The 21,664-nt window shown below is 39.1% G+C and overlaps 1 protein-coding gene across 3 annotated transcripts in view; it reads left to right on the top strand.

The window, feature by feature from the left end:
• LOC119832827 overlaps positions 1-14,616 on the top strand; it is a 27,388-nt gene extending 12,772 nt beyond the window's left edge. For 2 of the 3 annotated variants that reach the window (XM_038356624.1, XM_038356617.1), the window contains exons 2-3: positions 1,076-1,150; positions 12,876-14,616. In XM_038356624.1, the coding sequence (XP_038212552.1) occupies positions 1,142-1,150; positions 12,876-14,528 (1,662 nt within the window). In that variant the 5' untranslated portion in view covers positions 1,076-1,141 and the 3' untranslated portion in view covers positions 14,529-14,616. The remainder of the gene's footprint in view (positions 1-1,075; positions 1,151-12,875) is intronic. The other variant, XM_038356633.1, reaches the window with a different exon arrangement.
• The last annotated feature ends 7,048 nt before the right edge of the window (positions 14,617-21,664 follow it).

The following is a 21,664-nucleotide window of genomic DNA, read 5'->3' as shown; positions in this document are numbered from 1 at the left end:
TCCCCCGTCCCCCGCCGGCACCGCGAGTCCCCCGCGGCGCCTAACTGTACCGGCTCGGGCCAAGCTCACGTCTCAGGAAGTGACTAGTAGGTGAGGTTGGAGACCATTGTCGAGACCTTGACTTCCAAAATATGTAAGCGGCTCTGATTATGTAACTAGCGTGATCGACAGCTTATATCGATAACATAAATCGAAATTTATGACCGTTTTATGCGATACACTTTTTGTTTAATGTTACATCGGCTCGTTTTTTGTTTGGTAATTTGCATTTTATAATTAATATTTGAACATCGTGTGGATTCCAAAATGTTTACCTGCTTGTTTGAGATATCTCAATGTCAACTATTAATAAACTAATTAGCTATTGCCTTCGATAGCGAGTCATTATTATCTATAGCCGAACACTTTGATATCGTTTAATTTTTATGAAATCAAATTCTCATGAGATATGTTTAATTATTATGGAGTATATCGTTATAGCTCATTATAAAGGCGGATATATCAGCGAACGATGAAATTATGAAGTAATTAGGGTAACTACATGATGTAACAGTTTGCAAGTTGAACAAGATGAAGGGCACAATGAGGCACGAGCGAGAGCTGCGGGAAAGCGGAGACGCCGGCGAGGGTCCCGCCTTGCACAAGCGCGGCGCTGCGACCCGCTTCGCGTGAACAGATCGTAACGTTAGGCGATACTGAGCCATTATGAAATGTAATGCAGTATTGCACCTTTCCCAAAGTGCGCTGTAAAGTGTAGACCCGCTCACAACTCCGCGCGCGTTTGTCTTTCCCCAAACAGACTCGATATCAATTTTTAATTATCCTTGCCACATCAATGTTACGAACGGGTTTTTAGAAACTTTCGATTGTATCGTTCTAGATACACTCAGTTTAGTTTTGATAGCAGTATGTTCATTTAACTGCGGTTTACAACCTGTTTTCTTTGGAGATTGTCCAACATTTTTTTATTATACATAAAAAGGCCAGAGTCTCATAACAAAAGCGTATAGAAAAAAATTAAGGGGAAATAAATATCTATTTAATCATTATTAATTTACTTTTTGTTTTATTTCAGGTAAACAAACACGGATTGTTTTATGCAGTGAACGGGTAATCCCCTGTCGTTGACGTACACAAGAAAATGACTCAGGTTGGAATTAGTTTATAAACTGATATTGTAGTCGTGTTACTATTTCTTATCTTTCCTTATCCCTTTTTGAATATCCACATAGCGCACCTGTTACGACGCTTCAACTCATTTATATTCAATGATTTTACACAAAGGCATGTTCCTTCGACATCTCACAAACCCTCATCCATCGGCCGGTACCGGTACTAAGTGAAGACCTTCACCGTTCGCAGCACGCAGTACAGCACGCGCTATAAATAGCCTAACAACCTCTTCCCGACTCCCCACACTCGGGACACGTGTTTCAATTTCAATATGTGCTCAATGTGCAGTTGGTTGAAGCGACAGCTTCAATTCATTAACGACTTTACGCTTGACTGAACGATTGTGTATGTCTATCGAATTACTTTTGTCTAGAATAATGCTTTTCTGTAAATTTGTAAGGGAAAGACATTATTCAAACGCTATTTTCTCAAACAGCTCAAAGCACATAAACGGACGAAATTCCACAGCTAAGGAACAAACAAACACAAACTAATGCATTTGCTATTGACTCCAACCCCACTTTATTAAAAGCTTTGTTATGTAAAACCATTCAGCTCATACGAACGATTAAACATGACGCTGGCCGCTGCATATAACTCAGGTTTATTATGTAAAACTGATGGCGGAAATGTGTATCAAATAGCAAGAATCAAAAAATACATGTAATTAATGACTAGCGTAGGCAGCAAAAGTTACTGTTTTAAAAACAAATTGTCGCGGAAGTTGCCGATACTCGTTCGGTGCGTTATCGGTATATTATGCCAGTTGAAATTACACTACGGAAATATGAAGACATCACTGACGAATTAAACAACTGCGTCACGTAACCTAAGTGCGACCGCGTGCTCTTGTTCGCTGTGTGACGTCACAAGCAAACAATCACTACATAATATTATTATTGTAAAAGCAAGTGGGCTTTGTTATCGTCGCGTGGATCGTATACTTTTTTCCGAAAACAGGAATTAAAACAGGTGTACTAGTTTTTAAACACGTTTAATCCAAATAGAGGCAGACCAGTTATGCCGCGCTACTTGTGCTCTACATGATTTTTGTATCAATTAAATGCAATATTTTATTCTGTATGAAAATTAAATATAAAATAAAAAATATTCCAAACAGTATATATACACAAAATACAATAATGTACTTCGTTTCTTTTGTGTCCGAATTGAATTAAACTGTTAGTGTGTCCCTACACATATATAAATATTAGTAAGTTTGCAGAGTAGAGATTAATGAATATGAAATGCAATTAGATGCAACATTAATTTCGTTACAGGTAACGTCACACGAGACAGGCGCAGTAGCGCCTGTTTCCCGACCTGCACCAAGCTTAATTTCATTTCAATTATCAATGTCATTGCTAGTAAAATTAATTAATTCCCATTTGAATTAAAGCTACAACAGAACCATGTTAACAACAATTACATATTCAATATTTCGTCACTTGTCTCAAAACAGAATAGCTTTCAATATCATCAAGTCATGCGCAAAGTGATGAGATGAAACGTGCATGTTTCGTGATTGGTAGAGATTGTCGGACGACTACAATTCTTGCAATTATAAACAGTTGAAAACAACCCGTTGCGATATTATATACAGTAAAGTGTGGTTATTAGATCGGCCGTTGACGATGCATTTTGAGGAAAATTGGGTTAGTGTATCATTGGCGATGACGCGCTTGGCCCACTTGGCGCAGCTCCACGTGCTTGTGTCGTTAATTGCGAGTGCGAGTACATTGCACATTGCTCGCACAATTACCAATATTCATCGGCTGCTGAGTGGGCAATGGACGTGAAAGCTGTACGATGATCGAGTGTTTTAAACTTGCAATTGCTCAAGAGCATTAATATTCTCAATTGTCTGCCAAGAGCGAGTACTGGTAGAGTTGCGGCGCGCGACGCAATATTATTTAAGCTGAGCTTATCTTACTCATTACTACTTCATCCACACTCGTAATGTTACCGTATAGTAAATCCGTAAATGTCTGCTTTAGTGGTATTTAGGTGGTTCACTACAATATCATCAATATATCATTTTTGTTGGTCATCAAAAGACATTTCGATTTATCATAAAAATGTTGATTTCTCAACCCCTTAATTCAATGCCGAAATTCTCTCAGTATGAAAATGATTTTATTCAGAATAAACAAATTGAAAAAAAAAGTGTATATGTGTAGTTGATACTCCTAAACCCTAAATCTAAACATTTAAAATTATAAAGTTTAGCTATTCCTAAATTTGACATAGTAATATAAAATCTCTTCACTATCTCAAATTTCTGTTACAATATTAATTTAAGATTGTTCTTACCTACCCAAAAATAATGAATGCGAAATTACAACGAAACGGTGTTTACCATGACGCGACCAGATTCAGTGACGCATTTATTCCACCGCTGCGGCAGCTGCTGTAATAACTAAATGTACATCTATATATTATTCAATGGAAACTTATCCAACTTGACACAATAATTTTCCTCGTGAAATTAGTTAGTACGTTTATCTGATATGAATGATAAAAGTGAAACAATGCCATATTGTGTTGATAATATTCGCCTGCAATCACTCGCTAAACAATACGCAGCTGTATCTACTTCTATATAAATTTCACGCTAATTCGCTTCGAATTACATTAAATTATTTACGAAGTAATTTACTGTTATAATTACTTCTCTGTCAAGGTTTCCCGTAAACATACTTGGCCTTGTTTAATACGTAAAATACCGTCGGTAAGTTTAGGCGTTAGCTTATTATTCATATACCCGCCAACGTTACATCAGCGATATAAAGGCCTACTTGCTTTGGTTTTGTTATTAATATTTTCGTTCAATTACATTTCTACGAAAGACAAGACGTGCGTTAAAATTAATTTGGTGATCGTTCAGGACACATTCCAACAAATAAGTTTGCTCATTGAACGCAGAAAGCAGATTCCCCAATGTCTAATGACTGTGGTATTGTGGAAGATGTGCAGCATATACTGATGGAATGTGTTTAATGGAATTTACGGGACGACGTGGTCGCTAAGCGACAAAGTCCCTTGATTAATTAGCAAAAAAATGGTGATAATTTCTGTTGAAGCAGTATGGTTGTTCGTTGTTGGATGTGTCTAAACAGATTGGTCAGTAGTGACCTGATTCCGCCTCATCTCTGCAGCGCAGTGGACCGGTGCGCCTGCGCCATTCATCGGCCGATTCATTACAGCCATTAACTGTTGTCCCAAATCGAAGCAACCACGGGTGAACGCCCATTCGTTCGCATTACGCTTAATTACTTTAAGCTAGAATATAAAAACAGGTTTATTAATTTTATTAATATGACATAACTTCTAAATCATAAATGATTCAAGTATTCGTACCCATATAAAAATGACTACAACAAGAACACTTCAAAATGTTGTAAGCTGAACAGAGAATGCAAAAATATGACAACATTAAGTAAGTTCATTATAAGATATTCCAATGGCTGCTGGGAAGCGATATGCAACAGGTTAGTGTTGAATCTGTTCAATCAGGTCAATGAACTCACCTTTTTATTTCTATCTTCAAATTTATCTTATTTAAGATTCAGCGCTATCCGACGCCATGTCGTGAAGATTATTTTGCAGCCAAAGTAAATCTTTGCAAATGCAGGTTTGCGGTTACCTCATTGCTTACGTGCTCTTGTTAAAGTCACAAATGAAAACCTCGCAAACATTAACTGGAACTTGAGTGCACAGCGGAATGTTCCGCTCAAACGCATTTTATTTTCAAGAGCATCAATTCAAAATCATTAAAGTGTACAAAACAAAACGCAAAACTGCATTAGCTGGGAGCAATTTGAAAAATAACATTTAATTATGGGTCTTCAGATATTGCAGTCACTTTGTATACGGCGGCGCGGATCGGTCGCGACTCGCATCGAATGTTCTCTATAATGCAATTTAATATGTTACATGTTCGGTAATAAGACTTTCATTTTCGCGGAGTGGCATTGCTGCCACGTTGCTGTGCTGCCGCGCGCCGAACTCGCCGGCTGCTAATGCTAGAATTTCACTGCATTAGCGAGTGATTAGTATTTCCAATCGCCGCATCTCACCACGGAACGCCACGTTCGTGCACGTCTTTTCTAAAAAAATGCTTATTCTAATCATCCGTAGACAAAGTGATCTGCCGCAACAACAAACGTCTTGTCACCGATTGCCACAGCACATTTAGCTGTTAGTGCTAACAAAGATTATGTCTGGCCGAATAGATTTATTGTACTGTACTGACGATTTGTTGTCATCGATTCAATGGCTATCATTGGTAACGGTAACATTTCGTTTTCTTACATTTGTAATCCGTGAACATGAACCTACAACTTTTGTGCAATATAACCTACACAAAAGTTGTACATTTATACTTTATTCTTGAATCTAATATCTTTGATCATTCAGGGAACTTGAAACGTCACACAAACCAAACAACTTTGTTTGCCGTCACAATATTATTAGAATACAGTTCAGTGGCCCCTCCACTTAGAACGGTATCTTATTTACTCTTAAATTTACAACGATAGTTTTTAAAAACGAATAGTGACGTCACACATTTCATTTAAAACGACTAATGTCTGTGGTTCGTATATGTGACACAGCGTAGCGTGATTAGACAGTAGACAGTAGGGTAAATTCTTTATTTGCTTCAAAAGAAAGCTAACATTGCTATTGAGCGAGTAGAAATCTTTCCGTTTTCTAACCAAAGACGGAAGCGCGCTGAAAACCGGTCCCCCTCGCACATTGTGGTACTTGTGAGCTGCGTGACCCGCACAATGCAGCTGCAGGACGTCTTGCACTCCCAGTGCTCTTTAGACTCAAACCCTCCAAAGCTCTTTGTATATTAATACAAGATTTTTTAAGTTTTCTTACCATCTGCAACAAAGGGTAACCTACATTTGAGGTTAAGTTAAATTTGAAGTTTGTAGATCCTTATCTACACTAAGTGCTGTAACTTCAAAAATGAGTTTTAATGTTTCGACAAATTGATGCAAATTGCAACGTTGCATGTCGCCAGGCGAGCGCAGTCGGCGCGGGGCGGCCGCACTCAGCACTGCTAGCCGACCTCTTGACATAATGGGACCGATGTATTAACATCACTTATTTATTAGCATCCAGCGTTACGTGGATATTGTGAGAATCTCGCTAGTTATTGTATGAGTAAAACACGCGATTGAATAAAAAGGAAAATTGAATAATTAAATGACAACGACAATACAATGCGCGTCAGATGAATAGCTCTGAAAATTCATTAGTTTGAAATATACAATTTGATTTCTCGTTAGGAATTTGCGGCTTAAGATTTTTCATTATTATTATAGAAGCATAAGACGTTGTTAAAACGCTTCAGATTGTATTTTTTATACTAAAAAAAATATTTGAATATACAAATGCCATGTCCAACTGTCATAATACGAGAAGCAGATTTACAGTTCAAAATTAAATATAATTAAAATACACAAAGCTCGTGGCATAGTCTATAGAGGTGATAAAGATGCAAGAGCAATTTTGTTCTACTGTTTGTTTATTAATTGAGCGGTAACTGAGTGATGCCCGCCGCCCTCTGCAGCCGGCATAGCTGGGGCAGCCAGCGCCGTTGGAGCACCGCCAACCGGCAATTTATTGCGGCTTCTCGCAGACTTGTCACTTCAATCCTGACAGATGCACTCTTAATGCGCTAAAATTCTTTTATTTTATTTCGCTATTCAGTTTGAAACTTCAAACGTAATTGCTTCGGATCGCTTAAGACGTCGCTGGCACGTGGGCGAGATGCACGCGTCTGCAGCACGCATCCACGTTGCTGTCACATTTCAACGGTTTAGAGTTACACTGGCTAATGATGACTCATAGTACTTTTACGGATAACTCGCTTCCTAATATGTTTTACGTATAATATGTGGGGATGTAGTGCAGTGGGTGCAAAGCGCTCGCGTCGTGAACTATCTTAAAGCCATGATATGTGAATACGTATTCATATTATATTATACAGCTGAGCCGAGACCATCATTAGCCGACAGGAAGTGGCTGTGTACTCAATGACTCTCTAAGGATTGTGTGAGTCTGCGCAAATCGTTGCGGGCCGCGGCAGTCTTGATATCGTACAAATATAACTTTTTCTTTTCTATTATCTATTATAAAACGAGTTGTGTCCTGCGGTTTTGTTAGCCAAAGCAGTTAGGTGCGGTTTTTAGTAATTGCATTAATTACATTTAAATTATACGAAATATACTGTATGTTATCACACTGTATCACATCACAGTAATATAGTAAACGTGGAAGTTTGTTTGTTTGGATGTTCATCCGTCAATCACGTTTGATGAAATTGACATGGTATGAGCTGACTTGGGTGATAGCATAATTTTTATACTGATTAATTGCCCCCTTGGGATAAAACAGGAATCTTGATATCCGAGCGGCGCCGGGACGAGCGTCTACTGACTTCATAAACGTGATCTATGTGTTGCTTTTCACAAATGAAGTCATATGTTCAACAGGAATGATTAAACAGATGGTTTCCACAATTAATTAGTTAGATAATTAGTTGAGTTGAGTCTATACAAAACACACAACAGTTAATAATATATCTAGTGTGATCCATTATATTTTTTGTTGTTCAGTTCAATTGACTGCTTGACGTAGTTTACTCATAAGTTTTATTAAGGTCATGACGTCAGCTATTTACAAAAATGTAAAAATGCGAATGTCAGCCAAATTCAACGTCAGTCGATGGCAATACTGCGGTCGTATTCACTTAGTGTTACTGTGCTATTCGTGCGAGCCAAGAATTTAGACTAAAAGGAATTTAAATGTATCCTTTTTGTAGAGATAGATAAAACGGAATGGATTTTGACAATTTCGCAATTAAGTACCTACCTAAATAGAAATAAAGTAAGAAAATCTAGAGTTTAAAACAAATAAACCGCTGAAATAGAAAAAAATATTATCGGAGTTACAATGTCGAATTCGATTAGCTTAATGAAAGTGAAACTTTCGTCATAATGTCATCACGTCACAAGCTATTGAGACGACAAACACACACGCGCGCCAACGCGCACTCATTCAAAGTTATACTCACTGCCTCAACAAAATAAAAAGTATTAATAATTGATTCGCTTCAGCATTATAAATAATTTGAATAAATCTATTAAAATATATGCAAGACTTCCCAGAATTTATAAACATAGCAGGAGCTGTTGGAGAAGCTAAGAATCGAATCATCGTGTCGTCATGTTTATTTCCTTGTGCGGTATTCCTCGTCCTGGCGTGATGTCAGCGAAGTGAGTCTCACGACTTGTGGTCACGCCGCGGCCGCTACATGAGATGAACGAGTTAATGGGGTCGTTCAAGGTTCCGACATTTCGTGTTCAACTCAAATACCACTACAAATATTTTTAAAGAATTCATGATGTCTTTAAAATATTTAAGTGTTGCTTCAAAGTTTTATATAGACACGATATTATATAGATTAAGTTTACACAAATAAAATGCCGAAGTATTATCCATATAAATGTGTACCAAGTGTGTTCTCTTCAATGCACTTAATATTCTCTAATAGTAACCATATGATTATCTACTACCTTTTGCAAATACACCGATAATTAATAAGAGCTCAGCGGGCTAAATAAAGAATTTCGAATAGACGTGATTATAAACGCTGACGGCCCGAGCCCGAGCCCGAGCCACTGCCACTTGCCCCTTGAAGCCTCAGGTCACGTCGTTCTCAAGGATCGTCATTTATCACGTACTAGTTATAACATGTGAGATATCATTGACATCGATGCGGAAAACAATGCACCCACATTTATTTTGTAACGACAATGTAATAAATGCGAAGCAAACTACAAAATTTGCAAAATCATTCTCTGATTCTCAACTCTGCGCATCATGATATAATCATTCACGAGCTTGGAAACACTGTTATCACCAGCCACAATAACATTGATATTTATAATGTTGCAGAACGTCTAAGTGATAACAAAGAAAAATAAATTGTGCACGAAATGTCAATAAATCACGATGAACAGGAAAAAGGCGTCAAACCTTGTGCCGTGTCATTCTAGAATTGAAAATGCAATTCTACTGTATGAATTACAACAATATTCAATCAGGTTACAATGAAATCAAAGTACGGTCAAAACAATAGAAACGTGCTACAAATAGTCAGCCGGCGAAACCTTTGATCGCGACGCAGATAGAGCGACGGCCGCGGCGCCGGAGCGGGAAGGTTCTCTCCGCGATACAAAAAACAAACTTGCGAATGCGCATCACGCGGACGCATTTGCACAGGCCTCTAATGGCGTACACGAGGCGGACCAGCCTCGGTGCGAACGAATTTATAGTTTATGCAATTGTCTTTAGTTAGGTATTAACGTGAATAGTTTCGGAAATGATATTCAACATTTTACCGTCCGTACTTCCTCGGCCGTGACCGATTCGCTTGGACTGCAACTAAGGACAAAGCACATCGGTTAATTCTATTACAGTAACTATCCTCCGTCTAACGTGACGAAGCTTATTTATTGCTTTATTTATTAGTCTTTATTTCCGAAAATATCATACTCATCGTGCCGCTAGTTGCTAACCTTCGGGAGGCAAAAAAATTTACAAGTCTATTATAAATTTTAATACTTTAATAAGGATTTAAATATATCGACAAATCACTTGTGGTTTAGTAGGTCAAAATGATAAATCCTACTTATATTATAAATGCGAAAGTTTTTAAGGATGTGTATGTTGCTCTTTCACGCAGAAACTACTGAACCGATTGCAATGAAATTTCATACGTAGACAGCTAGACAAGTGGAATAACATATAGGCAACTTTTTATCCCGATATTCCTACGGGATACGGCTTACGCGGATGAAACCGCGGGGCGCAGCTAGTATTGTATAATCGCTAAAATTAAGTCAAGATTATAAACATCATCATAAATGTGCATCGATCCCCGAGCGCAGCTGGTTCCGCAGGCCTCCCGCACACCGCGCTCTCGGCTCCGACTGTATGCATTCAAGGTTGATTAATTTCCGTTTCATAAGTTATTAAGAGGAAATGCGGCCGCGGGTCACTTTTGAATGTTAGATATTGAAAGTGTCACTCTCCAAGCGCTCGCGCTCGATAAGGACACGAGCAGAACTATTGGACCAATTTAGAAGATATTTTATAAACTGAATAGGAACGATATATACCTGTGTGTCCCTTTTTTTTCATTATAAGTTGTCAAATTTGACTTTACAGGCAATATTGAGCATTATTTGAGGGTTCTAACTAATGCTTTTAAAAAAGTTTAAACAAAATTATCTAAAAGTAAAATATAGGGGCAGGGTTAGTGGAGAATTTCACAAGACTTGTCTAGTTTGTGGCTCTCTTAGTTGTGATGAATATAAAATCGCGCAAATGTTTTTCAAATCTCACGGGAAAATAAGAAACTATAGCCTTAGATGGTGTGTGTGCGGAGATACATGAGTGCACATTCTGTAATAAGCTATTGAAAGGCGGGTCGGCCTCGCGGGCGGCGGCCGGCGCGGCGGCGGCGCACAATACAGACCACGTCACTCTCGATTGACCGGCGACACGTCGGCTAATTTATTCATTACGTTCCCAACAGAATGCCAATAACCCACATTGCCATAACCATTTAGCGCCCTACTTCGCGTTAAAAAAAATATATTGTGGATAAATTAGGTACAATGAGACAGGAAATCAACAAAAGCGGATATAGTCAAATGCACCCTACGAAACCTACTTTAAAATATAAACGTGTAAGTTTTTGGGGATTAATGTATGTTTGTTTATCTTTCACGCATAAACAGCTGATCGAAGTCTGTATGTAAGTAACTTGTTTGTAACAGATATAGGTTACAGTCTGCATTGGCACATAGGCCAGGATTTTTATCCGACTACTCGTATGACGACTCCGTCGGTTCTAGCGTGTTTTGCTATTTCTTCAAAGCTCTATCCAAAACAGAAAAGCATAGGCTGGAGCTCAAGTATAATACTGCTTTTAAAATTAAAATTCATCAAAATTAAAACGAAATAATATTTTAAACAAATGTGAACGTTAACCTAATCTTGTCGAAACTAGAAAGCGAGCGGAGGTCTCAGGATCAGTAGGTCTCGGTGGTAACTCTTCGCCAGCCCTCGACGCACGCGCAGCGGGCGGCAGCGGGCGCCAGCTCACCTCGTTAGCATGCGGTGTAACTTTAAGAGCATTCAGATAACACATTAACATAATGCGCGATTACAAAAGCGTTGTATCGATTGCGGCAGAATACATTATAATCGCTTCTATTGTATTAACAACGACGATTTTTTAGTAGATAGATTTAGATTAGTCTCTGAGACGCTAAATCTTTAGGTTGGCTGTGTGTTCTTATTTATTATTTTATCGTTTTCTGTTCTTCTATCTATACTAATAATATAAAGCTGAAGAGTTTGTTTGTTTGGTGGAACGCGCTAATCTCAGTTACTACTAGTCCGATTTGAAAAATTGTTTTAGTGTTAGATAGTCCATTTGTTGAGGAAGGCTTTAGGCTATATGACATCAAATACTACGTGGGTAAAACCGCGGGGCACAGCTAGTATTTAATATAATTTATCCATTATATATATATCAATATTTATCGAACGAGAGAGTGAACTGACGAAACAGTACAACGGCGACAGTAGAGTCAATAATTTATTCTCGTGAGTCATCAGCGCGGGCGCTGGGCCGGATACTGTCTGGAGACTGCAGCGGCCCTATTTATCGTCCATATATACTTATGAAAATTATATTAACCATAATCATTAAAAGAAAAAAATAAATAGCTATCCCTTTATTAAGACTACGTTTGCGTATATTGCATTTTTGCATCAATAAGTCTGGGCGGCATGATTCCGTAAACAGTTTCCTCGTAACGTAACATATTTCCTCCATTATACGAAGCAATATTATGACAATCTTATTACTACAAAAACTATAAGAAACAGAACAGACCTACAGAAAGAAGTAAACTCTCTACTACTCACATCTGGTTCGTAAAATAACATTTCTGAATTGAGAATTATTATAATCATCGTCTAAAATCAGTTGCTAGTTTATTAACTTTAATTTAATATTAAACAAAAAAAGATAGAATTGCCTTAATTAAACAGTTATTTAGCATAACAGTTATCATCATATGTTTATGTACAATATAATCTCTTTAGAAACTTTTCGATATGATCATGGCTCATGTCAGTCACCTGCCAGAGGACAGACGTAAACGTTTTCATAAATTAAGCGAGCTTATAAATTTAAGTTAAAGCATTTTATCTTAGGGAATGTGAAGATAAATTGAAAGTAATTGCTTCAAAAAGGGATATGGGAGATGACACCGTCTGTAGTTTGACGAGATGATGTAGCGAAGCTTGGGTTTATGAACACAGATTGATCCACAACTTAGAAGCCATGTAATATTAGTATTATGTTACTTATATATTATGTATTAATGTTTGTAAATAAAAAGTGTTTGTTTCTTAAATAAACACAATTTAAACATACATTCTATATATTAAATTAGTGAAATTGAACTGAAATATTTCTCATCTATCGCTATCAGAATTTATACGATGTAATGAAGAGAGATTACTTCGACTCACAACGATGCTACCTGTGGCTTTCATTCTGTAAGACAATAATTAGTAACGTGTGTATGTTGGTGTTCCAGGCAATGCGGGGGTGGTGCGCGCGGTGGAGCGCGGGGCGGGCGCGCACGCGCTGGCTGGCGGCGCTGCTGTGCTGGTGCGCGCTGGTGGCGCTGGCACTGCCGCGGCTGCACCCGCCAGCGCGCCGGGCCGCGCCGCACCCCGCCCCGCCAGCGCGCCTGCTGCTGCAGTCCGAGCCGGCCGCCTCCACGCCCGCGCCCGCCTCGCCGCCCGCTCCCTCGGGGCCGCTGCCCGCCACCGACACGCGCGTGCTCTCCGAGGACGAGCTGCGCGCCGACGCCGAACGCCGCCTGCCCTCGCTGCCGCTCGCCTACTGGCACAGACACAAGGATGACAAGAACAAGTTCTACAAGAAGAAGGACTGCGCACCCTTCCCCTCGATATACGACCTCGAGTTCCACAACACGTATTGGCAAACCCTACGCGCCAAGGGCGAGGTGTTCCATCTGTACGGAGCGTACATGGACGCACGCAACGCGTCGCGCATAGGGCCGGCCGTGCGCGTGCTTGCAGTGCACGACCGTATCAAGCCCACGCTGGCCACGCACTGCCAGCTGTGGTTCGAAGAGCGCGAGGCGCCCGTGGTGGTGCGCAACCTCGAGTACAAGTACGTGTGGAACAGCAAGTGGGGCAACTACCGCGACGGCGTGCTGCAGCCGTACCTGCTGGCGTGCGTGCTGCCCGCCGAGGTGCGCCACCTGGTGCCCGCCTCCGTGTCGCTCGTGGCCAGCCCCTGCGACCGCGCCACCAACAACCTGCGCGTGCACAACGACCGCCCCGCCGCGCCGGAGGAACGCAAGGACTTCGCCGTGTGCGTCAAGGGGCTGGATTTCCTGCACGAAGACTTATCAGTGCGCCTCGTCGAGTGGATCGAGCTGATCCGCCTCCTGGGCGCGCACAAGATATTCTTTTATGAACTGCAAGTGCATCCGAATATCACCAAAGTTCTCGACTATTACAATAGTATAGGCGTGACGGAGGTGACGCCGATTACGTTGCCCGGCGGCCAGCCCAACCTGCCGGGCCTGCAGCACATGTACCTCAAGAAGAAGACAACGCACAAGCGGCAGATGGAACTGATTCCGTACAACGACTGCCTGTACCGGCACATGTACCAGTACCGCTGGCTCGCGCTGCTCGACATCGACGAGGTGATCGTGCCGCTAGAGGACGCAGACTGGGCGGGGCTCATGCGGCGCGCGCTGCCGCTGGCCGCGCCCGCGCCTGGCAAGCCGCCGCGTTCCTCCTACCACGCATCTAACGTGTACTTCCTGGACTCTCTGCGGCACGAGCACGAGTGGGAGGAAGGCGCGCCGCGTTACCTTCACATGCTGCAGCACGTGTACCGCACGCGCAACTTCACCAAACCGGGCCAGTACGTGAAGGCGTTCCACGAGACGGAGCGCGTGCTGGCGCTGCACAACCACTTCCCGCTAGCGTGCTTGGGCGGCGCGTGCTCGTCGTATGCGCTGGAGACGCGGCACGCCCGCCTGCAGCACTACCGCGCCGACTGCGTGAGCGCGCTGAGCAAGGCGTGCGCGGAGCTGCGCGCGCAGCCCGTGCGCGACACTGCGATATGGCGGTGGCGCGCGCCGCTCGTGGCCGCCGCCGACGCCGTGCTGGCCGCGCTGGGCTTCGTACCGCCGCACCGGTGACCGCCGCCGCCGGCCCGCCAGCCGCCTCATACGCTTAGTCTATTAAACATATTAAACACTAGTTAATAAATGTATTTTTATAGTTTAATTTTGTGTTTCATTGTCTCCGATCCAGTGACATACTAGACTTCTATGAAACGAAATTCAGGTAAATACCGAACGAAATTTGTATCATACAGACATTGTAAAAATTATTTAACTTCTGTTCTGACTGTTCTTATTATATTAGCATTTCTCTACCAAAACACAAACTCTGACAAAAATACCCATTGTTGACAGACGGCAGTTGTAATCACACTTCACACAAATATTATAAATGTGAAAGGTTGGTTTCTTTGGATGTTTGTCCGTCAATCACGCTAAAGCTTCTGAACGGATTTTGATGAAATTTTGTATACAGACAGGGTATGAACTGACTTGGGTGATAGGATACTTTTTAGCCCGATTAATTGCTCCCTTGGGCTAAAACAGGACTTGATGCCCGAGCGGAGCCAGGACGAGCGTCTATAAATTGTAAGAATAAGTATCACGTTACACAGAAAATCCTGTCATTTGAGAAGTACCTAGCGAAGTTGCGGTGGGTTGCATAAACCGCTTCAGTTATATAAAGATAATATATTGTGAACAATCGGAGAGACAGTGGCTCTGCGAATACTCAGCCCGCATTTAAGGGGGAAGGGATAACAAAAGAATTGACCACCGGAAAGAAGGAATGGACTGTGAAGAATGAGGAAAAGAAACCGAGCCTCCCCCACTCACCGTACGAAACACAATAACATGCTACTATTTCACGCCGATCTTCTGTGGGAGTGTGAGCTTCCCCGGTGCGAGCTGGCCCTCAGCTTCGTGTCGAACCGGGCACGAATCCCATATACATATAAATATTTTAATAAAAAAATCAATTCAGTGACTTTCGTAAACGAGGTACATATTATCGGATATGTTTTAAAACTGAGCTACAACTGTCTTTTTAGAAATGCATTGAAATTTTAATACATTTTTTAACTTATGTATGCATTACTAATAGATAACTTAAATAAATTAAGGACTAAACTATTCTCTTACTAAATACTAGCTATTGACCGCGTCTTCCTCCGCGTGTATTTTAGTTATCAAATAAAATAATTAAATAAAAGAATAATGAAAAAAGAAAATACGCATACATGAAAATATTTTAATTACCAAGCAATAATCACACCAATTAATCTACTTTTTCAATCACACAGATAAATACTGAAAAAAGTGTGAAAGGTCAATGTTTTATTTGTGCTAACAACATGAAATTGATGAAGAAATGATCGTCGACGATGAACATAACTCTTTTTACTAGTCTTGCTCAACTCTGCGCAAGATTTAGAAGGTTTTGTTGGAACTTTAAAACGAACTATACGATATAACTTTTATGAAGAAAATTACGAATCTTAAGAATAACTTACTACTAACCTCGCCAGCATTATCAAATTTAAATTATTAATCTGCAAAAAGTATTAACATGTAACTTGATTTAATATTTATGAAGTCTCATAGATGGCGTTGTTTCGAAATTGTCTTTGTACTATATACTTACATTCATTAATTTATGTTTCTCTGCTTTTTCGTTAACAAACTGGCAAAAATTCTAAAAACTTTTCTTGGCTTCCATATCGATTGTAGATAACGCCCCAAGTACTCTTTAAAAAAAATATTCGAGGTACAATTTTGACTTTCCATATGATTTTATTATATGTATAGATATGATGAGTATATGATAAATGTTGGGATTTTGAATTCTTCTACTGACAAGGACACGCTTTCGGCTGGCAAAGGATTATTGCTTACCTCTTCACTCAAAATTGACAATTTTGTAAATATGGAGATTTCGTTTAAGAGTTCGACGACATGTGACATCTGCCAACCCGCACTTGGCCAGCGTGGTGGATTATGGCCTGAACACTCATAGGAGGCCTGTATCCCAGCAGTGGGAACATAATATATGGGCTGATGATGATTTAAGAATCTTTCTTCTTTTACTGGTAGCTAGTATAGTATTATATTATCTGTGCTTATAGTATATTCACACTAAGTACCAAAGCAAAGTATAAATTATAATATTTTTAATAACTCGGGAAAAATATTCTCAAAAATATTACAAATTATCTCAGATTAAAAAATCTAATTTTCACGTAATATTTTCCTGACGCATGTACATTTGAATATGATTTTATTTTTTTTCACTGAATGCATTTTATAAAATATTCATACAATTATACGATACGGGCAATGGGCATGTTGCGATACGTTTGATCCTGATTAAGAACGCACATTTAACATTGAATATAATGCCATCTATCCAATATAATAGGAACTGCGTCGTCGTTTGAGAAAGTCGCTTGTCAAATAATAGTTAGTACTGCGTGTTACAGCCGGAGGGCGCTTCACTAAAAGAAAAAACTGATAACGCATGAAGTGTAATATAATATTAGTATGTACCTAATCATAATAATTTATTATTCGAACATAAATTTCTGTGTTATCTATTTACTTCTTTGGTTCAAGTTCAAGGTTGGACGCAGGGGCTTATAATATTGTTATTTGATTAGAATTACATTGAAAAGGTGTTTTACTATCATTAAGTACGGAATTGTTTATAATACTACTTCTTCAATTAGGTATTAATCGATTTGCTGCCCGCGCCAAATATTGACACGTTGAGGCCTTATTACCCCAAACATAATGTAACAAACAATCATCAATTTATTCCTTATCAAATTACAATTATTGCTTAATTATAGACAAATACAGAAATTGTGATAATTGCCACCCTCTAGACCGAGTTCAAAATACTTGCCTGTGAGGACAGGCACCAACTTCTTTTCTTACTTTAGTTGAATTAGCATGCCTTCAATTAAAATGCGTCATTATATTTATAATTTTCTTGATATGAGTAGACAAGAAATAAACTAGAAATTAATAACATAAAACAAATAAAAAAAAAAGAAACGTGCGGGTGTGTGGATGTGTATAAATATATTATTGTATGTGTGTTGATAAGCGTTCATCAGAAAGAGTCAGAATTATATCTGTGGTAAAATCCGCCGAAACTGTGGTTTCCGCCCGCGGCTTCGCCCGCGTGGAATTCGCTTATATCGCTATCATCTATTCAACTCTTACCATTTTTTTCGCGATAAAAATTATCCTATGTCCTTTCCCAAGTTCAGTTTTACCTTCATACCAAATTACAAAAAATTGGTTCAGTGGTTTAGGCGTGAAAGCGTAACAGATACAGACAGACAGAGTTACTTTCGCATTTATAATATTAGTAGGGATTTTCAGCAAGTTTTAAGTGGTATCATATGAAAATTCTTGGAGCCTTGGAGAAATGACCTTTAAAGAAATTGGCAGTTTTACATTTAACTGTTTAAAAATATGAAACCTCAACTACGTTTATTTGACTACTGTTTTGATTCAGATCTGGAAATAAAAATGTGTGAAAACTCAATAGGCTTCCACAATCATATTCTTACTAATATTTAAAAATACATACATATAGATACATATGTATGAATGTCTGTTTGTTTGATTTTTTTTACGTCCTCTGTGCTCTTTGTGCTATTCATTTTCTATGAAATTCCTTTTATCGGCTCCACTCGATGCAGTTGAACAATATTATATACTTCAGATTCATCTAGAGCTTTATGCATCTGCAAAAGCAATTCAAACTCAGCAAACGTCCACAATGTAAAAGAACCACATACGCCTGAATCTCATTGACACTTGTGCTATTTGTAACTGCCTCTTCAGCTTATTATCAAGTATGTTTTGGTAAAGCAGAGGTAATTACTTATTTTTCGTACAGTAAAGACTTAAAAGGATATTTTCCAGCCGCACCGTTACTTCACCTAAACCTCTTTCTGTGCCTTCAACTTGTTTTTTTTTCTATGTTTTGGCCTTAAAGATTATGACTGTGTCATGGGCAAACGCCGTTTTTTAACTTCAGTTTACTTTTTTCGTTTGTAAACACTAGACGAAGTGTAGGTCATAATAGAGTTCTCTAGACGACTCCATTTAACCTGATTTAACTGAACGGAGAATACCTTCTAAACTTACAACTGTAGTTCTATTAGATAGATAGTCAAGTATTCATGTAAACGTCAAGGCAAGACAAAGTAAACCAGTGAATACAAACCGCCCTCAGCTCACGAATATTCAAGCCTAGCAAAGAGAATCGGAATTTAGACGGGGTCCAATGCTTTCTTCAGGTCCAGGAAAACACCAAGGTACTTAGATCCTTTATCAAGGTATGATAAGATTTGAGTATTGAGAAGCATTCTCTGTACACTTTCTGTGCCTAAACCCATACTGATGATCATGCAGTAGATTTTTTCTTTTCAAGTAGATTATAAGTCTCCTGTTGCCGCACTTTTCGAATACTTTGGAGTATAGGTAATAAGGTTATAATTGAAGAATATAGTCGGTGAGAATCTATTTCCCGATTTGTAAATTGGATAGTAGTCTTTTTTAATACATATGGAAGCTAAAAGCTTTTATTTACAAGTGAAATATAAGTGAGGATAAAATAATACTGAAGTTCTTGAAAACAAGAGTCAGTCCCCCGTGGTTTTTACCTGATTGAACAGAACAGAATACCAACCATTATTTTGAGGTCTATGAAACATCTATATTGCCTGGCAATTACTCATTTTCAACAATATTTAAAAGTTTATTAAGAATATAACGTGTAGGTAAGCAGTAAGTACTACGCATTAAAAAACTTATTCACACACACCTTGCAAGAATCTAGTCACAAGCAGGGATCTCGACTCTGATAGTATCTGATGCTATTATTATAAATTATATTGTCATCCGTTAATCCAAACGTTAAAAAGGACTCGGCAAGGTCAGTCAATGAATGAGCAATCATCTCGGACAATGGGCGCCGCGCCCGGAGCCGCGTGCAGAGGCTCACACAGACACACACAACATGTAATATATTATCATAATAAGGTGCATGAGACATGTGGACGTGGTTGTATTATTAATCACCAATTGACAGACATAAGGAACTAGAACAAAAACAAACACTTCTCTTGGCGTTAAAACTTGAGTGAAGAGAGCACACTTGACACTACGTGATATGTTTTCTATAGAACAACGTAACAAGAAGCACAACTCAATATATGCTATCCGTGTAAACTTTTACAAGTGTTTATGTATACTCATGTTTAAAACTACCACTGAAACAGGGGTAGCTTCTACCGAGAATAATCGGAAAGAGACTCAAAGAGAAACATTGTTGATAATGTACTATATAATAATTAAACAGAAACGGATTTAAAATTCATTGACTGCTTAATGACTGCTGTGCCAGCTGTGGATTTGTAACTGCAGAACTTCGCAGCCCATGCTTCGAACCCCTGTAATACAGCACGCTTATTACACTTTTATTTAAAAATGTAGAAAATCATGAATTATGTATCATTACTAATGCTTGATTTGCTAAAGGCATGACAGTTATTGTTTCGGGTTATAAAATTTCATTCATTTTTAAGTAAAACGTTTGCTTTGCGAAGTACAAAATAAATTATACTCAATAATATCGTTCATCATTAAATCTTTTAAGACACTGATTTTCTTTGCATACAGAGTTATCATAATATAATGTACATCGAAAGTTTAAACTCGGAAGAGTCAAGTGGGGAGTTCTGAATAAGGTCGCCGCGGCCATGTGGAGAGCGGGCGGCGCGCGGGCGGCGGCCAGAGTCCAGTGTCCTGCGAGCCTCCTGCCTCACCAACGGCGCTCGTCTCCACCTGCCGACAAGTAAGATTTTATCAATACATTACGTTCACTCAAATTTCCAACATAGCTATAACTTTTTCAACCATATTTATTTTTTAAAACTGTGCTCACATAAATTGAATTCTTAAATCTAATACATTGTTTCATAGTTCATTTCTGTCTTACTCCCTGGTCCACTCTTTATCGAAACAAATTTCATCACAATTTAAAAGAATCGAACAATATTATGGCAATAGAGTGAAACATTCCATATTCGTAATCATCGTAATCAGCTTGTTTATTTATTCAGTGTTAATGATCCTCAAGATAAACAAATAATGAGCTAAGATAGGGGAACGGTCACAAAGTAATGAAGTGAGCACAGGAATGTTTCCGCAGCGCGTTTGTTTGTTGTTGTGCTCGCGTCTTCGTGGTCGGGCACTTGAGCCGCTGAGCTGGTGACGCGCAGCTGATCGGGGGCCGATAGCGGCGCGGCTTCCGGTTCACGCGATCTCTCTACCCTATCATACTTATCACCAATATTACATTACAATTTATTGCATAGTAATTATAAGTGTATACATTATTAGTTTTGATTCAACTTGACTGTTGACATACAAAAGTCTTTCATTTCTTAGAATATTCATTATTTTTTATCTTTACTTTCTGAGGAAGAAAATTCAAAACAGACACCAATACATTAAGTATTACAAACATGAATAAATATTTTCTAGAAAAAATTTCTCGAAAACTCGCAGGCTAAGAACGTATTACCACATATGTATTACTAAATAAGTAAATAGTTAATGCGTTATTAACTATATTGATACAAATAAGTAAATAACTTTTAGTACGGATCTTATAATGTAATATTAGGTGTAATTGTGTGATATAGATCAAAAAAGAAATACTTGAGTCAATTATATGTACTAGCTGGTGCCCGCGACTTCGGTCGCATGAACTTTAAACGGCAGATATTCAAATTCATACTCTTAGCAGAAAATGCTCGTCTCGCGAAACAATCTCTGTTATCACACAATTTTTATATTTCTTATAGTTTAGATGGTCTGTTGCGGTTCTGTATTAAGCTACTTTTTATGTCAGCGTCGGTAATGGAGCTGGTGCGTCGCACCAACCGTAAGCACTACCACCGCCCATGAACATTTGGAGAGGGATATAGGTCGATTGTAGACCTTACGGCTCTACAATTGCCGACTTAAATTGGAAAGGGATTTAATGGAAGACGAGAGGAATAAAGGAAATGACTGGGAAGTGTAAGGAAAATTACATGGGCCTCCGACTCACCGAATGGAACACAACAGTAGCTATTTCACACCAGTCTCGTGCTGCAGTTTCCAGAATAAATTATATATATATATAT

Source organism: Zerene cesonia, chromosome 2, assembly GCF_012273895.1.
Source record: "Zerene cesonia ecotype Mississippi chromosome 2, Zerene_cesonia_1.1, whole genome shotgun sequence".
Taxonomy (NCBI): Eukaryota; Metazoa; Arthropoda; class Insecta; order Lepidoptera; family Pieridae; genus Zerene; species Zerene cesonia.
Note: the sequence above shows the minus strand (reverse complement) of the source record. Positions and strands in the feature narration are given on the sequence as shown.